At 47.8% G+C, this 20,702-nt stretch overlaps 1 protein-coding gene across 2 annotated transcripts; it reads right to left on the bottom strand.

Moving 5' to 3' along the window:
* Positions 1-945: 945 nt before the first annotated feature.
* On the bottom strand, positions 946-20,133 carry NCOA5 (nuclear receptor coactivator 5). 2 transcript variants are annotated; one of them, XM_082773218.1, is made up of 10 exons: positions 20,011-20,133; positions 17,207-17,393; positions 16,545-16,652; positions 12,648-12,714; positions 8,869-9,255; positions 8,492-8,607; positions 8,128-8,254; positions 5,604-5,803; positions 3,376-3,699; positions 946-2,954 (listed from the first exon to the last, which is right to left on the bottom strand). In XM_082773218.1, the coding sequence occupies exons 2-10, from the start codon at positions 17,367-17,369 to the stop codon at positions 2,305-2,307; spliced, it is 2,142 nt and encodes a 713-aa protein (XP_082629344.1). In that variant the 5' UTR covers positions 17,370-17,393; positions 20,011-20,133; the 3' UTR covers positions 946-2,304. The 2 variants fall into 2 exon arrangements, with proteins under 2 accessions (XP_082629344.1, XP_082629345.1); XM_082773219.1 differs by lacking the exons at positions 16,545-16,652; positions 17,207-17,393 and having other exon boundaries at positions 20,011-20,117.
* Positions 20,134-20,702: the final 569 nt, after the last annotated feature.

Here is a 20,702-nt window from a genome sequence, read left to right as displayed (position 1 = left end):
GCAAGGCAAAGCAGAGCAGGACCCCTTCCCTGGGGCAGCAGCCGTGCCGTGCCTGAGGCACCCCGGGCAGGGCTGGCCCTCCTGGCTGCCGTGGTCAGCACACTGCCCGACAGAGCCCCCAGATCCCTTTCTGTGGGGCTGCCCTCCAGCCTCATCACCCCATTTGTGGCACCCTGCAGAACCCCACTACTGACTGATGGACGATCTGATACAACCCCATTTACTGTGACCCTTGGAGCCAGACCCTGTTCACCCCCCATAATAGGTATTTGGCTGTATGCTGGATATTATGTCCAGAAGGATACTGTCAGAGAAAGCAGCAGAACCTATGCTAAATTAAAAAAAAAAAATTAAAAAAAGTCACATCTACAATGTGATTTTGTTCCCATGTTTAAGCTGATGGAAGCCTCTGGGTTGTAGAAGGGGAGAAAGGGAGGAAGAGGAAAGAAAGCAGACAGACACATTCTATTTAATTTCAGGTTGTCTAACAACGGCAGCACAAAGGGAGGCCGGTGCTAAAATGCACAGGGAGTGGCAGCTTCAGCTTTAAGCGGCAGCTGCTCAATTAACAGCAAGTGCAGCTCCAGCACTGGGTCCCCAGCCACTGTGCTGAGGGAGGCCCCCAGCAGCTAGAGCATCTTTTGGGCCTCTCACACTGGCCCCCATCACACAGAGCCCCAACGTGCTGGTCCCTGAACAAGCACATGGGCTGATCTGGTCCAGTGTCCAAGTCCAGTGGGTGACAGGAAGTACCACAGTACTATAAACTGGGACAGACCACGGTACTCTCACAGAAGGGCACGGAAAGCTTTGTTCACTTTCCACTTGGCATGCAGTGCTGGGCAGCGTCTGAAGCAGCTTACCTGGAAGAGGGTAATGGCAAACACAGTGGAATAATGTATTCCAGCAGTAATCAAGCTGTTAGGCATCAAAAATGCAACAAAATGTTTTTCCTGTCTTTTTATTAAAAAGTAATGTCCTTTTGTTAACAGCACAGAAAGAAAAAAAAAGCTACAACACAAACCACCTAGGACAAAAAAAAAATCTCTGCTCCAAAACGTTGCTTTCTTACTATCTTTCGGTTCTGCAGGAAGCCTACAGACTCCACAAAGACTGTGCAAGGGAGGACAAAATAGAGGAGTTTTGTATTCTGGTATCAAATTATGTTACTGGTTAAAAACACGGTGAAATATCACTGCCCGATTTTCCACTCAACTGTCCACTGCAGCTACCAAAGTGTTGAAAAATGTATAAAATTATAGTATTGCATGTTGGCACTGCCTCTCCACATTAGATGGACAAAACACCAACTAACAGATGAAGTTTCCGAGAGCAGACATTCACCACCTGATAACGGGCTGCAGGTATTTGCAAGACAGGTCCAGCAGCACATCAGCGTGGCTGAGCTGTTGGGCTACAGTAACCAACTGTGCCGAAGCAAGATTATAAGAAAAGGAAATTTATATACCAAATTTAATATATTGAACTTAAAATCGACGACTTGACTTGGGTGTAGGAAAATCAACTGACCACTTGAAATCCCTGCCTCACCCAGAAGCTCTCGTGTTTCCGATCCACCTCTGTGCTTGGACCAGAACTGCCATTTTGCATTGCTGGGTGAGGTGAGGAGCACTTGTCAGCCTCACTCTGCCAGGACCGGACAGCCCAGCTACAGAAGCACTGACCGGTACTGTCGTGGCTTACGAAGTTATGGTCAGGCACGTGCTACATGAATTCAGCTGCTAGTGCTACCATCGTACTTTCTCTCTCAGGCTGGTTTATGTGGCGTTGAAAAAAAAAAAAAAAAACAAAAAAAAGAAATCCAAAGAAAAATAGTGCCCCTTCCAAAAAGATGCATCTCCAGAGGGCTCTGTTCAGTCCCATCTCATTTTCTCAAAACCACTGACCCAAAACTGTGCTAAGACCATTTGGTGAGACCAGACTGCATTGCATGGTGAAGATACACCAGCTAATGGGAGTGAGAAAAAGCAGAAGGACCGTCATTGCAGCAGCTTCTGTGCTTAGACAGAACAATCAATTACCCACAGTGGCTCTCAGCATATTCTGCCACTGAGAAAATAAAATACACTTCTCCGAACACTGCTACGCTGCTATCCAGACCGAAGTGAGGAAGGGCAGCACTAGCAATACTCAGCAGCAATGCCACTGGGAGTACACTCTCACCAAAGTGGAGAGGACATGCATATCCAGGGGCATTTGTCCCATGTCAAGAACAGGAGACTTTTTAAACAGCTATAAGTATGGAATGGCAAAGGGAAGGGGAAAGGGCTTGACAGCTCAGCTTTAATAGTGTCGCTGGTAGGAACCCATGGGTTGCTGGGCAGAGGACCCTGCTCGCCCCTGAGCCACTGTTTGGCTCACTAGGTGGGAGAGTGCAGGACCACTCTGGATAAGGGTGTCCAAGGCTTTCTGTACACTAGGGTTGTCAAAGTTGATACCAGACGAGACTGGCCTTTGAGCAGGTACACTGCCAGGGGCAGGGAGGCGATTCTGGTGCTGGCCATAGAGTGCCTGAGCTGGCGGAGGAGCTCCAGGTCTTGGACCTGCATTTCTTGAAGGGCCTTGGAGGGCAGGAAGCTGTGCGCTTGGAGTCTGCAATCTCTGCTGAGCCTGGTTTAAATTTCCAGCACTCATCTGTGCTGATCGGGCCTGACCGCTGGCCATGCTAGCGAAGTTCTGACTCGGTGTGCCACCCGATGTGCCCGCAGAGGTTGCAGAACTGCTGTTTGCTACAGCAGCTGCTGCTGCCCCACTGTTGAAGAGACTGAGGATTTTTGCCTGAAGCTCCTGCTGAGGATTAGCAGAGGACACTGGAACAGAAGGAGCAGAGACCAGAGGCTGTGAACCCTGATGAGCCTGAGCGCTTGGAAGGCTGGACTGACTGCCCAGAGATGACGCTGAAGGTGCTCCCAGAGACTGTCTTGACATGGGTGCTGGGAAACAAAAGAAAGAGAGTTAAAGCTCTCCAAATGCCCTTGAAGAGGGGGCATTTGTGAGACAGCTACCAAGAAGACACAAGTCTCAGTGAATACCCACCCCTCTAAACATGAGGGCTGCATAGCTCTGGGGGACCCAAACCACTCAACATAATTGTTGCCCTTTGTGTAGCAGCCCATCAGTTATGGCAGCGCTGTGGTTTCCCTGAGAGAATCCAATATAAAAGTTCTGTCACATGAAACATCAGAATAGTCTCAGCACTCCTGAATACACGTCCATCTCCGTAAAACACGTCGCTGTGTGAAAGTGTTACTACACCAGGACCCCTCTGTAATGCCATTACTGCTGTCCTGTCCCAGCCTGGAGAACCCACTACCCAGACAATCAGTAGTGTTGTCTAGGGTTGACACAACTTACCCTGCAGAGAATCAGTGCTTCCCCTAAGTAACCTTTCTTTCCGGTCTCTCAAGTAATTAATTACTTTATCAGTCTCCTCAGCAGTCAGATAGCGATTGTCTGCCAGAAGGTTCAAGAGAGTCTGGATCCCCGGAGGGTGACCCCCTCTGGCCCCCTCCTCCACAGGGGGTGGGCGCTCTCGCTCTTGCAGCACGGCCTCATCTGCCATCTTGGCAGCCTGCCGGGCAATTTCTTCACGCTCCTTCTCCCGTGACTCTGTTTTGTAGCGCTCGTAATTCCTTGCCACCAGCACCATGGCGTCAGCTTGTGGCATGTTGCGGTGTTCTGCACAAGGAAAAGAAACACTTTAAGAAAACCAAAGGCATTAAAAGGAGGTATCTTGTCTCACTCGCAGCAGCGTATCTCATTCAGCAGGCAGGCACCTCTTAGGAACTGCAAGCAGAGATCTGGAGAGCTCTCTAGGCACACAGCAAGAGTTCAATTTCTTAAGCCAAAAGGCTCAAGGCTATCACCCAGCAAGGCCGACCCTTCTTTCCACAGCTGAGGGCTCTGAGAAGCTACCACACCAGTCTTTCTGGTGTCTCATCTGAATAAAAGAGTAAGCAGCTCCCTCTACCTTTCACACAACTTCTCCACGCTCTGAGAGGAGACAGCTCCAGCTGTTCTATTGCTGAACCCTTCGACAGGCCCCAGAATTGCACTCTAGGCTGATAGACCTTCCCAGAGCAGGATACTGATGAGAATATTCTTTGGTTTTGTACTGTCAACACCTTAATGTAGTGTGAATATATGCAGGAGACAGGGAGGAAAGAAGAACAGGCTGAATTTCACTACTGTTTTAAACTCTGGGACAATAAACAGCAATAAAGTTCTTCCATAATACATCGAATAATGATCAGTTTCAACTTTTATATTTACACTTGCCTTTTAAAGTTTTTGAGGTCATTATTTCCACTTCACAAAGCACACACACAAATGTTCCCCAGAAGACAGATTTACGCGGAGAGATTAAAAGAGAAGTTCTTTATCTTCCACAAAAATGCCTAAAGCCCTGGGGTTCACTTTCACATTAAGCTTTACACAAGTTGTGAAAGAGTTCCCTAAAATTAACAGGAACGGAAAGGTGACCGTATGAGGTTCAAGTGCAAAATATTAAATATCTAGAAAGCGCTGTGAATGAGTTAATGACAGGGGCTCTTATCAGATCTGATATGCAGCTAAATCCAGTGAAGAAGAGGAGAAGTTTTGGCAGCAGGACGGGTATTAAACCACAGGAGTTAAGAGTTAAAACCAAGGGCAGTAGAAAGGCCACTGAAAGTGTGCTTGAGATGGATTTCTGCAGAAAATGACAGAATCTCCCCACACCTGGATCAGATGTTAAAAGAAACCAGGCTTCTTCAGTCAGTAAGCAACAAAAAATGGTGAATGTGCATTCAGATGAACCTGACAAAACATTACTTGAGAACATAACAAGGGAGAAAACTGCTGAAAGCTCAACTGCAGTCAAACACCCACTTCTGTAAACAGCACATGAGCAGGCATGATCGTAGCAAAAGCCTGACTTTCCAAAATCACCTTCTGACAAAATATTTGTTAATACAAATGCCCAGTTGCATGCTCACAACAACCAAGTCATACCCTGAGACAGAAAACTATGTGACAAGTATAAATAGTGGTGAAAATATGGGATGTGTACACTCAATCACTGTATAGTTGTGTCTCCTTACAACTCCCTCCAGTTTCACAGTCAGATCTCTGCCTTGACAGAGTAAGCTATCCCTATTGTCTTTTCCTTAATTCTCATCTGCTTATGAAATCTGTCTTGTGATTTTTCACATTCCAAACACTTCCTCTTTGAGAAAACGGTTAAGTGGTAAACTGAGGCTGGACTGGTATTACTCAGAAACCTATCAAGGCAGTAGTGTCTTTTCTAGAACTGTGGTTCTTCTAGCACTGGGGATCATGACTTTCCCTAAAATGCAGCAGAGATTCTCTCCTGCAGAAATTAGACAGCCTTTTTGGCAAGGGACAAATAAGTTATTATAGAAATTTGTAAATAATGATAGTTACAGGTATCACTTGCCATGAAGTTGTTAGTAACTCCTTACAACATAGCGTGGATGAACATCATCTTGTGTGGAACTGTTCAAGAAAAAATGAACTACACAAACAACTGCTCTAAAACAGAGTGACCACATAGCTACGCAGCCTACTAAGACCTCAAGTACCTTGTGGGGTGCCAAACATGATGTTAACAGTGCAAGAACGGTGAACTTGATGCTGCTGGGTGATGACGATGGCAAAAGGAGACCCTCCTCTGCTCACATCGTCCAAGGCTTGCGTCAGTGACATCTCGGTGTTGAGGAAGATCAGGTCCACTACCATGCCCAGATCCCGCACCTTCCGCCCCACTGACTCCGCGTACTCCCTAACACAAAGCAAAGCCAGCAGAGTTTTACAAGTCAGTCACATACAGAAACAAACTCTAGCACATTCACCCTCTCCATCTCAGATTCAATTTCCTGATGGCTTACCTAACTTCGTAATGTTTAACAGGACAGTATTAAGGCAATCTCAATATTGTAATGTAAAAGCCTAGATCCCACCCTTATTTTGAACTAAATCAGTCATTTCAGTTTAACTGATAGAAAATAAATCAAGCCTCAGCTTAGCTGAAAAAGTGTCTGCAAAAGGATTTATACTATTATAAAACTGCTTACATATAAATGCATTTAAATTGAACTCTCGTTAAATGAGGCAATTTATTCCTGAAGAGATCTAATAAGTGTGCAGCAGAGCAGCTAACCTCCAGAAGACAGTTAGTTACTCGTGCCATGTTTAGTGTCTTCAAGTGCACCTTATCCTAAGTCACTGTAGCACAGGTCAACATTTGAACCTGAATATTAATTTTCAGAGAATTAACTATCCATACTTTTCCTTCAGTTCCAAATACATTTTCTCTTGCTCTTTAATTCTATTAGCTGTGATCTGTTCTAGCCCAATATCAACACAGCATCTACGAATCCACTTTTCCTGTATCCACTGCCCTGCAGACTTCCCACAAACAATAGCTTATACGGTTGAGCTGAAAGTTTCCAAACGTTTTATTAAGCTTACAATACTCAGGACCAAAATTGCAATACTGGCTGCATATGCACTCTGAGAGATTTAGTCTGTGCACACTTGCAGCTTGTGAAGGAGGTTCAGATTATCACCTTTGGAGGTGAACACTGCAAAGATGACTAAAACTGTTCCTCTGCCCCCAAATGCCTTTTTAAAGTTTTCTAAGTTACACTGATAATATATCTAACTCCTTCATGAATCACCTTTTAATAGGCCTATAGTAGGTGACAAGTATGCTTCAACATCCAAGATTTACCACGTGCTCCAGGCTCTTAAGGTTTGTGGCTGTTACACACCAAAAAGATTCTTAGGTGTTTGATGAACGTTAAGATGATCCTTCTGCACAAAGCACAGCACAGAATTCTCTGTTGGGTACAATAATTTGTGCTCTGTATCTCCCAAAGACTTTTAGTCACCAAGGGATAAAGAATCTAAAATTCCCTTTGGAGATTTGTTCCAATAGGTAATCAGCCCCACTAAAAGTAAACCTCAGTTTCACCATTTCCCTGGTTTCAAACAACGATTTCCTGCTCTGCCTTCTGTCACCAGACCAGGCAAGCAGCAGCTCTCTTTCTGCCTCACAGGTATAGCAAAGTTAAATAAATGCAACTCTTCATCTTTTTTTTTTTTTTTTTTCTTCTTCATAAGGATTAAAGAGAGCTTTAAATTTCCTCTTGACAAACATTTTCCTCAGACCCCAAGCCACATCTGTGGTCATCTACAGCTTTTCTATTCTTCAATATATGTATTTGTAGAGGTATAGACGTCAGAGTGGTGCCTTCATTACAGCACTGCTCCCCTTACCGCAGGCAGAGGCACACCTCCCTGTTCCCAACAGAGGCACTGCCTGTTCTCCAAACTATAGACATACCAGCATTTTTGACTGAAATCCATTTGACTCCTAAAATTGTTTTCAGTCCTTACATTCCAAAAGAAAGTGCATGTTTTTACAGTCATGGCCTACGTTTTTGTTTCCAGGTAAGTGATCTCACATTTAGCACAGTAAAGAGGCACACTGAGTGGGGACACCTCCGTAAAGGTTCAGACTGCCACATGAGATTGTCCTTGTTACGCATGCTTTTGGTATTGTTCATGACTACTTTCAGCAGTGATTTTATATTTCTTACACACTGCATTGAACGGTATCTGACTTAGTAATCTAAGTCAGATAACTGCTGACTGAAAGGAGCTGAAGTGGACAAATTTCAGCTCCTTTCAATCTGACACAAGCTCTGAAAGGGACACCCCCATGACTCAACACTGACAATGTCCCTGTGCTATCTGCTGATTAGCACGTGTTACTAAGTTCCATATCATTCAACCCCCAAATAACAAGTATTGGCCACTACAATCTGTCGTGACAGTAGGCTGACGTGAAGAGCATGTAGAAAAAGTTCAGGACAAGGCATGTTGATAGCTGACAAGGGAATACAAGTAAAGCCTAAGATACAACGGTATTTCTACATCTGATGAACCAGTCAGTTTTTCCACAGATGCTGTGGCTTTTTAAGGGCTCTAAAGCCACTCTCAAGGGAATCTGCAAGACAAATATCCCCAAGGCAGGGCTAAGCTTAATTCCATTTTCTTATAGCACACAATAACAACCAGTGGTCATAACTACTTTCTTACTTTGTCTGTTTGTTCACCACTATCACAGAACAATCCACAGGTCTCTCTGCATCAAAACGTCTCTTGATTTCCTCGTAGTACTGGCGGTAAAGCTCCTCTCGCCGTCGCTCCTCACGCTTGAGACGGTCTGAAACCAAGCCACAGAAAGACAGAACAAATAATGCTCTTTGGATCTGCTCGGAGCAAAGAGGTGTGTATGGCTGGGCTGTCTCCAAACCAGCCAGCGCCACAGGAGGCAACGCACTGTGGATGGTGCCTGTCCATCAGCACCACAGCCATCTACATCCTCCCAGAGGAGGATGCGGATCTGCCCGTTTAATAAATAAACATCTGACCAATGTTTATTGGTCTCAAAGGCACTAACCTTCTGAATTCACTGGTGCTCTATCAAAATGCTCTTTGTAACGGTCGTAGTACGAGTCGTCCTTCCGCCGATAGTAGTCTTCAAGGCGAAGGTAACGGTCATAAGTCTCATCTCGCCTGCAAGGTTTACAGAAGCAATGGTTCCCATGCTCCAGCATACCTCAGTCAGTAACTTTCGCCAGTGCATCACATACAGACCTTCCTCAAGCTCAGTTACTGAAGAACCCAGCTGTTACCCTCAAGACCCAAAGCAGGCACCCAACTGTCCTCAGCTAGAGCAATATCCTTGCGTTAAACAACTGGCACCGCTCAGACCAGTACAACCAGAGGGGCAGTGCCGTGAAATCATGCTGTCAAACAGAGCCCCGGGAAAGTTACCTGTACAGAGGGTCCCGAGGGTCTCTCATATCCCGCGGATCCCTCGCATCCCGCGGATCCCTCATGTCCCGTGGATTCCTCATGTCCCGCGGGTCCCTGTATCGATCGTACAGCGGCTCCCGGGGGTCACGGAAGTCTCTAACATCACGAGGGTCCCGTAAGTCTCTTGGATCCCTGATATCCCGGGGGTCTCGAAGGTCTCGCAGGTCCCGTGGGTCCCTGTGGTCTCTAGCATCACGCATGTCTCTAGCTCGAATGTCTCGAGCGTCTCTGGAATCTCGTCCGTTTCTACCATCCCTGCCATCTCTGGGATCTCTCCGTGGGCTCCCCCGAAGAGGGGAGCGATCGCGTCTGGTATCTCGGCCATCCCCGTAGGCATATGGCTCTCTGAAAACACCAGGGAAATTCCATTAGACTGCTAACAAGACAAGTGTGGTTACCCCCAGATCTCTTACCTGAGGTGCCAAAGCGACCCTTCTCTCAGCAGCTGAAGCCTCCCTCCTATCCCATGACAAGAATTGCCCCAAAACACATTTGTCAAAACAAACATATTTGGAGAATCTTCTTAGTTACAACGTTTATTGTAGCCAAGAGTCACAGAAAGCTCCTTACTGGAGCATCACTAAAACTGTAGGGTGCCTGTGGGAGGAGTGAGCAGGCACCTCAGAAACCATCACTGCAAGGCCTCTGACCTCTGATGTCAGCCACGGATCATCAAACGTTAACTTGCACTTTCCTTGAGAGAATTCAAGGTGCTGTGGCCTAATACCCACAGATATGGGATAGCTAGGAGCATTCAAGGGATCTATTGAATTCACAAGTCGATGACAGCAGAATACCTGAAATAGGATGCTACTGGCACATGATTAAAAAAGAGCTTGTTGAGACCAGAGACACAGTAGGCTCCATGGTGTGGTTGGTTTTGTGCTGTTAGCAGAAAGCTACCGTCGTGTCCTGACGGTGAAGGGACAGTTCCCATGGAAAGTCAGTCTGATGTTTATGAGGCCCCACATTAAACCCAACCAGCACTGCACCATCAGCAGGAACAGGATCCTGTCACATCTGAATGATCCATCTCATTCAGACTTTGTACCACGCTGTCTTCAGAGTCAAGAGAGCAACGTTCCAGTCTTCATCTTTTCCAAAACAGTAGTTTTTTCCAGGTCATATTTTGTTTTCTAAAGAAAACATAACTTTCACTGTAGTCTAAGCCAAACCAAAAAAATCTTGCAAGGGAACTACTGAGCTTCATATGCTTGGAATGTTCTTTCCCCACGATACTGGCAACTATAAGAAAACAACACTTTTTTTTTGCGTCTTTTCACCTCTGTCCAGTTTTGTAAATAAAAAATCTTCTATCAGACTAATCTAGTTTATGAAAGATAAGCAAAATTTAATTCCGTTTCCACTACAGTGCATTCACTTTGTAGTCACTCGGAGAGAACAGCAGGAGAAACAAGCCAGATGCACCCAAGTTTCTCTAAGAGGTAGAACAGACAGCAGTGAGAAGCAGAGCCCATGCGTGGACTTTGGTGCCTCGGACACCCAGCTGTTCTGGGGGATACAGAGGATCGCTGGCATTCTCGATTCCAGATAGAAAACAGATCTTGGGACAAACTACAGTGCTGCCACCAAGGTTATATACAGCCTTCTCCTGTTACTGTGCTCACACACACGTGTGTACTCCCTCAGTCTCTTGAGCACACAAATCAGCTTTCTGGTTGTGATCTGTACAGAACCACAGCCCAGGAGAGATGCACGTTGTCTTCCCCTACCCCTTCCTCCCCCCAGCCTGCAGTGAATGATGGCAGAAGCTCAGGGGAAACTCCTCGTTTGCTATGATGAATACTGAGTACCTGACCTTTCTGTAGCTGTGAGACTATACAGCAAAACAGCCAGATGCAGAGTAATTGTTTTGCAATATGACATTTATTCCAGCTGGGGTGGGGGTGACCAGAACAGGCCACATTATCTGCAGAGACGAATTGATCCGGAAAGAACAACGCACAAGTGCAACACAACTACAGACGTGGCACCGGGCCTCCTCTGCTCTCGCACCTGCGTGACTGCCGCCCAGCAGCAGCGTGAGGGCGCAGCAGCCTCCTCCTGCCTCTGCCTCTCCACCTCTGCGCTCTGTGGCCCGGCTCCTGCAGTGCCAGCTGCCTGCAGCTGCTTGGGACTCAGCGCTGCTGCCTGGGCCTGCAGCAGGGCTCAGGACTCCACACCCTGGCATCGGCAGCTGCTGGTCAGGCACTGCGGCATGGTCCAGAGCCCTGCCCACGACTCGGCAGCCACAGCCTCACTGCTGCCTGCGCTGCTGCTTGGGACCTGGTGCCAGCCACACGGGATGCGCACGGTGTCCGCAGCGCCAGCTGAGTCCTGTGCCTGTGGTGGTGGTCCGGTCCCAGGGCTCGTGTGTCTCCAGTGCTCCTTAGGGGCACAGGCTGTTGTGAGCATGCAGGATCACTGATCCCAATGCCCACAGCACTGGCGCCTGCTGCGTGTCCCTTGCAATGTGGTCTGAGGCCCAATGGTCGTTGCACTGGCATCTGCTTCTCATACCTGCAGCGCTACCCAGCGCCTGCAGCATCGTACACCTGCAGTGCCACCGAGGCCAAAGGCGTGGCATCAGTGCCTGCTGCTCACGTGTGCGCAGCACTTTTGGGGTCCCCATGCCAGCACCAAGCACGCCTGGCACTGCCCAGGCCCAAGCCTTGCTGCTTCTGTGACGTGAACCCCCAGACATGTGCCTGAAGCATTTCCTGGGCCTGCTGCCTATGCACTGCTCTCTGCAAATGCATTTGGCCCTGTGCAGGATAAATGCAGTATATACAAAGTGCCAAGGACTGCAGATACTCAGATTCTCTGCATTTTGGCAGTAGATGTCTTGCAAGTTGCACTTTTTCCCACTTTTTGATAATTTAACAGGTCAAATTAATAGAGCACACCAATCATGTGAGAGCTCGATTACTTTCAAGTCCAATGTGTCACCTCCTTTGTGTGCAGAGCCTAACAGTGTAAGTGCAGAAAATGCAGGCCTTACACCACATGGTAACCACAGCACGTCTCGGTGCGCTCCCCAGTGACACCACTGAAAGGAAACGGCAGTCGTCTTCCCATGGCAGGACAACCGTTGTCCTCTCCACTTGCTTGTGACTTCACACGCAGAGGGCGTGCAGGAGCTGCACCCGCAGTGCCTGCTGAGGCGTGGGGAGCCAGGAGAAGCAGGCAGACACACACCCCTGGGTGTAACTGCAGAGACTTGTTCCACATACTGAAAATGCAAGTACACATGCAGATGGGGCAGTGCAATACAGATACACGCTGCCTTGTGCTTTGCTAACGTGCATTTTTCCAGCTTCATTTCAGGACTGCAGGTTTTTGACATCAGAAGAGGCAAGATCCTGAAGTCCTCTGCACTGAGAACACTACAGCCCCTTGGCAGTATCTCTACATGCCTTGGCTTCTCTGAGACTTGGGTCAGGAACAAACACCAAGCTGATTCTTCCTCACAAGTCTCACAACTTGCGCCACACAGCGTAACACTTAGCTGCAGTAACAGCAGCAAGCACGAGGCTTCCCTCGTGCCTCCTGAGGCGTCAGCGCCAGAAGGGCTCTTACAGGTGGAGCAGTCGCATCCCGATTGTCTCACGTGAGTATCTCCGTTTGACTGGGGAGGTGGCAGTAGGGAAGAGAGACAGACATTTAGCACAGGCAGTGGGCTCATGCCCTAAAAGCCTGCCCTTCCTAGTATAACTCACTGCTTCCAGGTACTTTACCTTCGTGCCGGACTGGACCTTGATGAAGCCTTATTCATATTTCTTCTTTCCGCTGCTTTATTAATATCTGTAAAGAATAATCAACCCATCTGTTCAATGCTATGGAACAAAAAAAAGATCATCAGCACAATTCAAATGAAAGCAACTTAAGCTCAACAACAACCAGATGGTGCAAGAAAATACATTCAGCAGAGAGACATTGTCACTTTGACAATTTTTTTTATTAAGTTTAGATAGTACAATGCAATGAAGTTTTCATGGATTTCTCTGACTTCAAAATAGGGTGGACAGCTCAGGTGAAGTTTTAACACTTTATTTCAGGCCTACATCCAGACTCTTCACTCCATAAGAACCTCTTTCTTCTGCAGTCTATGAGCAAGCAGAATGCAACTCATGGACTCTAGGAGAAAAAGCAGAGTCTGAAAACCTCTGAGAAAGGAAGTTGTTGGCCAGCAGTCTTAAATTCACAGCCAGTCTTGTTCAATGGAGCATGCAGCTACCCTTGGTGACAATAATTCAAGGGTTCTCAAATGGCACATGCAACTGCCTTCCAAGGGGCCGCTGCAGCACTGAACTGTACAGCCTCCACCATGGAGGAAACGGGATGCAGGGAGCCCGAGGCACGAGCTCCTGGTGCAGTCAACACGGGGCACTCAGAACACCACTGGGTTGAGATGCAAAGAGGTGCAATAGGTCAGAAATTTGAAAACTGGTTGGCTTCTCAGTATCTCCATGAAAAACACTATGAGGTGAAAAACAAAGAAGAGAACTGAAGAAACGTCTTGTCCTCAACCAGAAAACGTGAAGTTGCCCCAAACTGGTAGGGACCAATACTGTTCTACTGGGGAGAAACAAAGCCTGCTGTAACAGCTGGCTGAAGATGAAATAATGTACTAGTGGGGCAAGAACAAACAGAAGTGATTTCAGATGTTTTACTCCGAGAACCTTTTAAGGAAAATTAACAAAACCAAACTTAGGTCCTATGTGCTCCCCAAGAATCTATCAACAATTAAAGTTTATTAGTTATTTATATTGGTCACTTGCAGGAGCTTTAAAAGTAGCTAAACATGCCAAGTAACATTCCTTAGGCTGACTTCTACACCTTCTATAACTTCCCAAACCATCCTTCATTACATTCAAAATTAAAATTTGAGGTAAGAGTTTAGCTCTAATTCTTGCCCCTGCTGTCAGTCAAGAAGTCTCGTGTTCTCTTCATACAGGGAGAGGGGCAAGCGCGATCTGAACGTGACTGAGCGCAGGGTAACAGCATTCACGGGGCTAGAAGCAGTCTCTCCAGAATCAAGTACAGTTGCAGTGTCTGCTATCACCAACTAAATTTGAAGGACGTGTATTCCCTACACAGCTTTCCTCATTAAAGATAAAGAAAGCTTTTAAGCATTTGTGGATGTATTAGCAAGACTGAACTCTCACAAGGCCCTCTTATTAGCCAGTATATTTAATACTTACACTGCGTAACTGAAGTAACTGTTTTCCTTGCATTTATTTTTTAGCTGAGAACATTTTTCAAGTCAAATGTTATCTTTAAGCAAGACACTATCTGCTTTTTGGGTTTAAGATTTTTATTTTTGCTTTAAGATGCCATTGCAGAAACCTATATTGTGATTTTTGCACTCAATACCATACATTTCTTTCAAATTAAAAAGCAGCATTTAAACCTGAACAAATATTTTACTAGGAGACAAAGACACCTTTGACAGGGATCCTTCTCTTGCACAAAGTGATTTAATAGCATTTTATTTAATGCCAGCAGCATTTACAGATTGCTTGAACATTGACAAAACAACTTTTCAGAAAATGAAAATCTTCTGTTTTGTAGGACTTTGAGATGACAGTGACACTGCAACCTTACAGTGCAACCTTCAGAATAAACACAGGTGGCAAGAGTTTCTTGAATTGCATTCCCATCTCAAGTCAAGCAGCAGAACTGAACTAGAGCTCATCTTTTGGCTCCCATCTATAAGTCTCCAGAGCACAGAAACCAAAGCTCCAACGAATTATTCCAAGTATAACTTATTTTGCTGTTAAATAAAACTATTTATTTCCATTTATTGTCATACCTATACCGACTAGACTACAATCCACTCAAGGAGCCTTTTTCTAGGGCTTGCTCTTCAACTCTTTAACCCTTAGGATTTTTCCTGGGGCTTTTCCGATTTAGCACTACCCTTTCTGAACTGGGCATACCAGAATTGAACACAGCACTCCAGCAGCAAAACCCCACAGGTACTAAAACCTACTTACAAATCTGTTTTGTACAGCTAAGGATGACAAAAGCACTGCTGCTAGGTGCAGACCTTCAGACTGGCCTTTCCTGGGAGTTCAGTTCTGCCTGTATCCAGCTTAGGAAGAAGCCCAGGTCACTTCACCATCAGTGACTCAACCTCCATTATATTCCCTCTTTTTAAAAGATGATAGTGTGCTTTCTACACAAGTTTCTCATGAAAACACTGTACGACAAGGAACCAATTCTTCCAGAACACCACTCAAAACGCTGAGCGATTCCATCTATGCTGCACTGAAATTCATTTTAAACCCACAAAACACTTCGCTGCTTTTATTGTACTAGTTTCTTAACCAAATCAACCATCTTACAGAAGTCTTCTACATCAACACTGCTACTTTTATCCAGAAAACTTGCAGTATTGTTAGTGTGACAGGATTTACTTTGACTGGGATTATTCTTTCACCAGGCACTTGGCAGGATGCACATGCAGTCTACTTGCTGCCAGGGCTGATGCTGGGCTCTGCTCTGCTCAACCTGTTGGCAAGCACGCAGCGCTCTGCCAGGGCCCCAGAACTCCACAGTTTTCCAAGGAAAGCAACATTAAAAGCCTAGGGAGGTCCTCATTGCACTGAACCTCACAAATGTTGATTTAATTATTTTGAGAGGTCTAGTTTTGGTAGCTGCTGGCTTTATTTTTTTTAAGCTTGCTACTGAAATGGAAACTACATAAAAAGCAACGTCTTTCAACTCTTCAAAAAAGAGAGGGAAGAAAGATTACCTGAAGACTAGGTGGTCTTCTCCAATTAGTTATCACTTCCAAATAATTACCCATTAGCATTTGAGTCAGATGCAGCTGCTCCTGTTTAAACTTCTAGACTCTGACAATGCTGGCCATAATTTCTCCTTGTAGCCTTCTGTCCTCCCTATTTGCCACCATCTCCACCTTCAGGCTTGTATTTGGTACTTCTCCATTTTGCTATTTACTGCTCCTTTCACTCCTTCCTAAATCAAACGGTTTTTCTTTAAATTAGCACAGGCTTGCTTTGGAAGTAACGTTTTACTTGCACTTAATAGATTATTCTTAGGCTTCCCACCGTTCCTTTCTGTTTAAGATTGCTCCCAGCATATTTAGCAGAATTATCTTCATCTTTATGAAAATGGCCTTTTTAAAGCACCTTGTATTTTATGGCTACTTACAGATTGATTTCCCCACGTGCAAGACAATTCAAGTTAAGTTTTCTTATCTAACAGGACACTAGGTTCTGTGGCCAATTCCTCTGAACCTGCCAAGATGAAGCCCAGAACTGCTTTACAAATGTTTTTAAAACTAAGTGCATGAAGTTTCAATCAATACTTTCCAGGGCTTACGTGCTCAACAGTTCCCAACATGAGGTTATAGATCTGTTCAAACACTAACACAAACATAAGTTCAGAGCAAGACCTAAGTAGCAAGAGAAAACACTCCGGATGAACCACACAGCACTTAGGGCAGGTAACTCGGAAGGAAAATACATACCTGGTCAAAGCGACTTTAGACTAATGCCAGGCAAGTTCCACACAGTGAGTTTTCCAGAGAGCTTTAGAACAAAAGCACCCTTTCTACCAAAACGCATGCTAAGGTCAGTAGAAGAGCAGGGATCAGTTTTCCTTACCTAATCTATACCCTTTATAAAGGCGACCCTTCTCACCGTCCAGAGCGGCCTGGACATCTTCTAGACGGTCATACTGCACGAACCCATAGCCATGGTACATGCTGAGGGCTGGAAAAGTTAACAGCAGGGCAAGACCAGTTACAAGGAAGGGACTGCACGACCCCGCACCCAGGCCACGTCACCCCACCAGATGGAGCAAGCAAAGGGCACTACCCAGAAACAGCTGGGCAAGTTTTGTGGGAAATCTGGGTCTACTGGGATCGAAATGCAGAGCTGAGGAACTCTGAAATGCATTTCTTAGACAGCACCACAAAACAGATCAACTTCCTTCTGACAAGGCAGTGACTGAAAAACAACCCACAAAGTGACCAAGACTTCAGTAAGAGACTACGAAGTCACTTGAAAGAATGGATTTGCTCCATGTAATATCACACTGCAACCCCAAAGATAAAGCACAGCTCGTATATACACACTAGGGTACAGCTGCATCGAGGGGATTACTTGTTCAGAGAAAATGCAGGCAGAGGAAGTTATCATTAAAGGTCACTTATTAGCGAAACATAAGTCACTCCTCTCATCACCATCAAATAGCATTTGACAAGCATGAAAGTTATATTTGACTGAATTCCCAGCCACAAAAAGGCATAAGATAAAATACTAACCCCTGATTTTGCCATATTTTGAAAATATCTCTTCCATTTCTTCACGAGTCATGTGGTCTGTGGGCAAATTGCCGACAAAAAGTCTTCTCTCTAAATCCTGCGGATTGGTGCTGTTAGTGAAGTCGCTCTGTTTGATGCTATTGCTCTTGCGTCCTCGAGCCATTTTGCTTTCGTTCCAAATCCAACTCTTCGCAAAAAAGAGAAATGGCCACGCATATAATTTCAATCCATGACATTAAAATTAAACTGGAACAAGATTAAACTTAACAGCTTTGCAGACTAGAAGCCAACTGGGTCGGTTTGACGCAAGCTTCGCTCCAGAGAAATCTCAATACAAGGGACATGGAAGTCTGGCAAAAACGTACACCGCAGCATTTCGGTTGATCTTCCCACAGAACTGGAATGGAGCAAGCCTAATCTATTTTGCAGATGTGTTTTAATGGTTCAACTCCAAACTAAAATACCAATAAAACCCAGACTGCTGAAACATCTTAACTTTAGCTTTGCAGTACCCCCCGTGTTGTCATACCTAATTCCTCAGTTCATTGGTAAGAAGAGTTGAAATTTATGCAATATTTTAATAAGCAGAAGGGAAACACTCATCTCAACATTGCATAACAGGAGCCAAATATTTCTGTATAGGCTTTGAATGAGACATTGCAAAGTATTTTAAAATGTGCTTCAGTGACCACACTGGGATGTCTTTACTAAGTGCGAAACCTTAGCTTTCCCAGCCCCGAAAGCAGCTTCTCATGCACTTCGCTACTCAGCAGCACATCCTTGTCCCCACCGCGATGCCAACTCCCCCGAAGGCGGGTCCACAGCTGGAATTTAAGCACCCAACATAAACGCAGCACCGCTGCGGGAACAGTCAGCAGTGTTCATTACACAGTCACCCAAAGAGCTTTAGCACACAAAACAAAATCCTCAAAACACCAGAGCAGAACCTATCAAACCAAACAGAACGAGAAAAACTGATCCAGGATTCGCACTTTCTCTTGTAAAAGTCACCATTACGTAACACTTCAAAAAAAAGTGAAAAGCACTGAAATTTTCAAAGTTGAAGACTATTTGAAGAATGAAGTTGTCATCCTTCCTAAACATCTGACTACAGAAATACAGGATGGAATTTTCTGTAGGTAAGAAGCCCATACAGAAAAGCTGGTGAAGTTGAGTATATCAACAGAAACTTCTACTGTCCATCAAGAGCTGCCTACAGCCAGCACACCCCCCACCAGTACGCTGCATTCACTGTAATTTAAAAGCAGCATCTAAATAAACAAGTCAGACACCAAAAAGCACAAAATGATTTCACTAAGGTACTTCTACAACATTTAATTGGCATGAGAAGTAAGTTTACTCCAGGATTTGAGGCATAAAACTGATTCAAGGTCAACTACCTTTACGCTTTTATTATTTGTCTGCTTTTAGGAAACCCTGCTGAGAATGCCTCCCACTCCAATATTTATTTATTTATTTATTATAATGAACAGAACTGCTAGAACAGGGAGAAAGCAAACAAACAAACAAAATACAAACACACACACTCCAAGAACAAAAAGTCAGTTCTTATACCTCATTTGCCTCAGTCCTCCTATACGTCGTTTCCCCTGCTACACACAGAGTTTTACCTTCCTCACCTGAAGTACCAAGCCTTGTCCCATTTTGCTGTACACAGCTCTTAGATTTCACTTCTGTTATTACAGCTTGAGTTCTCAGCTGAGGTTGAAAGAAGTTTTCAAAATTCTCCCAAAGTGGAGAAGTAGCTCTAAGACATGCAGCAGGCACCCGGGAGGTCGGGGCCATGCCCAGTGCTCAGAGCACTGCCCAGGGCAGGGGCTCGGTGCCCCACCAGCACGGATCGGGACCAGCACGGCCTTGGGACATCGCACCCATGAGCAGCTCCCAACACAGCCGGTGGGTCATTCTGCTCCCATTATGGGAAGCCAGAACAAATTCTCGTTTCTTTTTATTGAGCTTGGGAATGGCAGGGGGTGGCTGTGGGAAGAGGATGCACGACCCTTCTATGCAAAACAAAACAAAAAAAAGAATAACTGTTTCTCCACTTGCAGGTCACTTCCAAAAGGAAGCGATAAATCCCGAGCTCTATCCCGCGTGGAGCTCGCAGGAAGCTTTCCCACACGAGCACTCACTGCCTCTGACCATTTGCCGCCTGCAGATTACAGTCAAGGACCCATTAGTACTGATGAGACCAGAAGCCCCAGATGTTGTTCCAGACGTAGGCCTGTGACACCGGGTACTGGTAAACGGGGAAACCTCCCCGCTACGGCTCCTGCTGCAGACGCAGCCCAGGAGGCCCCTGCAGCCCCGAGCAGCAGCGGGGCCCGGACCCACCGCAGGCACCGGGCCTCGCAGGCACTGCACCGGGCCGGCGCACGGCAGCGCCCGTGCCAACGGGCCCGGGGGGGTCAGTTCAAGCCGCTTGGCTTTAAAACCCTCGGCTCTGCCGACAGCCATCCCGGCTGGCAGCGCTGCCGCTGCAGGAGCGGGACGGGGCCGGCTCCGGGCCACGAGGGAGCCCGCGGCGGGTCCCGGGCACGGCAGGAGGCAGCCACTGGGGCCGGCCGGGCCGGAGGGGCCCCGGGCGCCCTCACCCCGCCGCGGAGGGCCCCGAGGAGCCGCGGGCCCCGGGCCCGTCCCCGCCCCGCTCGGCCGGCCCCGTGCGGCGGGTGGGGGTGTGTGTGGGGGTGTGTGTGGGGGTGTGGGGGGCACCGCCGCGAGGCCGCCCCCGCCCGCCCCGCGCCCCCCGGCGCTGCGGGGCCGCCGCCCGGCCGCGCACTCACCGCCGCGCCGGGCCCGCGCCGCCTCAGGCCGCCGCCCGCCAGGACAAAGGCGCCAACCGCCGCTGCCGCACGGCGCCGTCGCAAAGCGCGCCCAGGGCCCGGCCGGAAGGGCGCCGCCTCGCGCTTTACGGCACGGGGCCCGCCGCCATCTTCCGCGCGGGGCCCCGCCTCCCGCCCCGCCCCGCCCGGCTCCCGGCACGCGCCGCGGCCGCCCCGCGAGGCACGCCGGGAGTTGTAGTCCGGCGGAGCGCGGCCAGGGCGGGCCGCGGGGGGGCGCCGGCAGGGCGGCGGCGGGCACGACCCCGACCCCGACCCCGACCCCGTCCCCGACCCCTCGGGCCGCGCTGAGGGCTCCCTGCGGGGACCGCCCGCCCCCCTCCGCCGCCCCGCCGGTCCCTGTGGCGAGCGGCAGCGCCCGGCGCCCCGGCCCGGCCGTCTCGGCCCTGCGCCCCCGGCAGCCCCCAGCTCGCCCCGAGGCCTCCCCGGGCCGGAGCGCGGCGCGTCCCGACCCCGGCGCCCCGCGACCCCCCGCGGCCGGGGGCTGCCGCCGGGGCCGTGTCCCCGCCGGCTCGGGCAGGGGGCACCGGGGCCGCCCGCAGCCCGCAGCCCGTCCTGGCGCGCTCAGGGCTTTGGGGGACTTCCCGGGCGAGTGCTGGGCCCAGAAATCCCCTCCCGCGCCGTTGCCGCTCGGT

This window comes from Aythya marila, assembly GCF_965140915.1.
Source record: "Aythya marila genome assembly, chromosome: 16".
Lineage (NCBI taxonomy): Eukaryota > Metazoa > Chordata > Aves > Anseriformes > Anatidae > Aythya > Aythya marila.
This window is presented reverse-complemented; position numbering and strand designations above follow the sequence as displayed.

Coding starts and splice junctions, on each gene's coding strand:
- NCOA5 (XM_082773218.1), bottom strand. CDS start 17,369: ATGGCTCGAGGACGCAAGAGCAATAGCATCAAACAGAGCGACTTCACT. Junction 12,715..16,544: donor TTATAAAGGGTATAGATTAG/GTAAGGAAAACT, acceptor TATTCTTTACAG/ATATTAATAAAGCAGCGGAA. Junction 3,700..5,603: donor CATGTTTGGCACCCCACAAG/GTACTTGAGGTC, acceptor TTCCTTGTGCAG/AACACCGCAACATGCCACAA.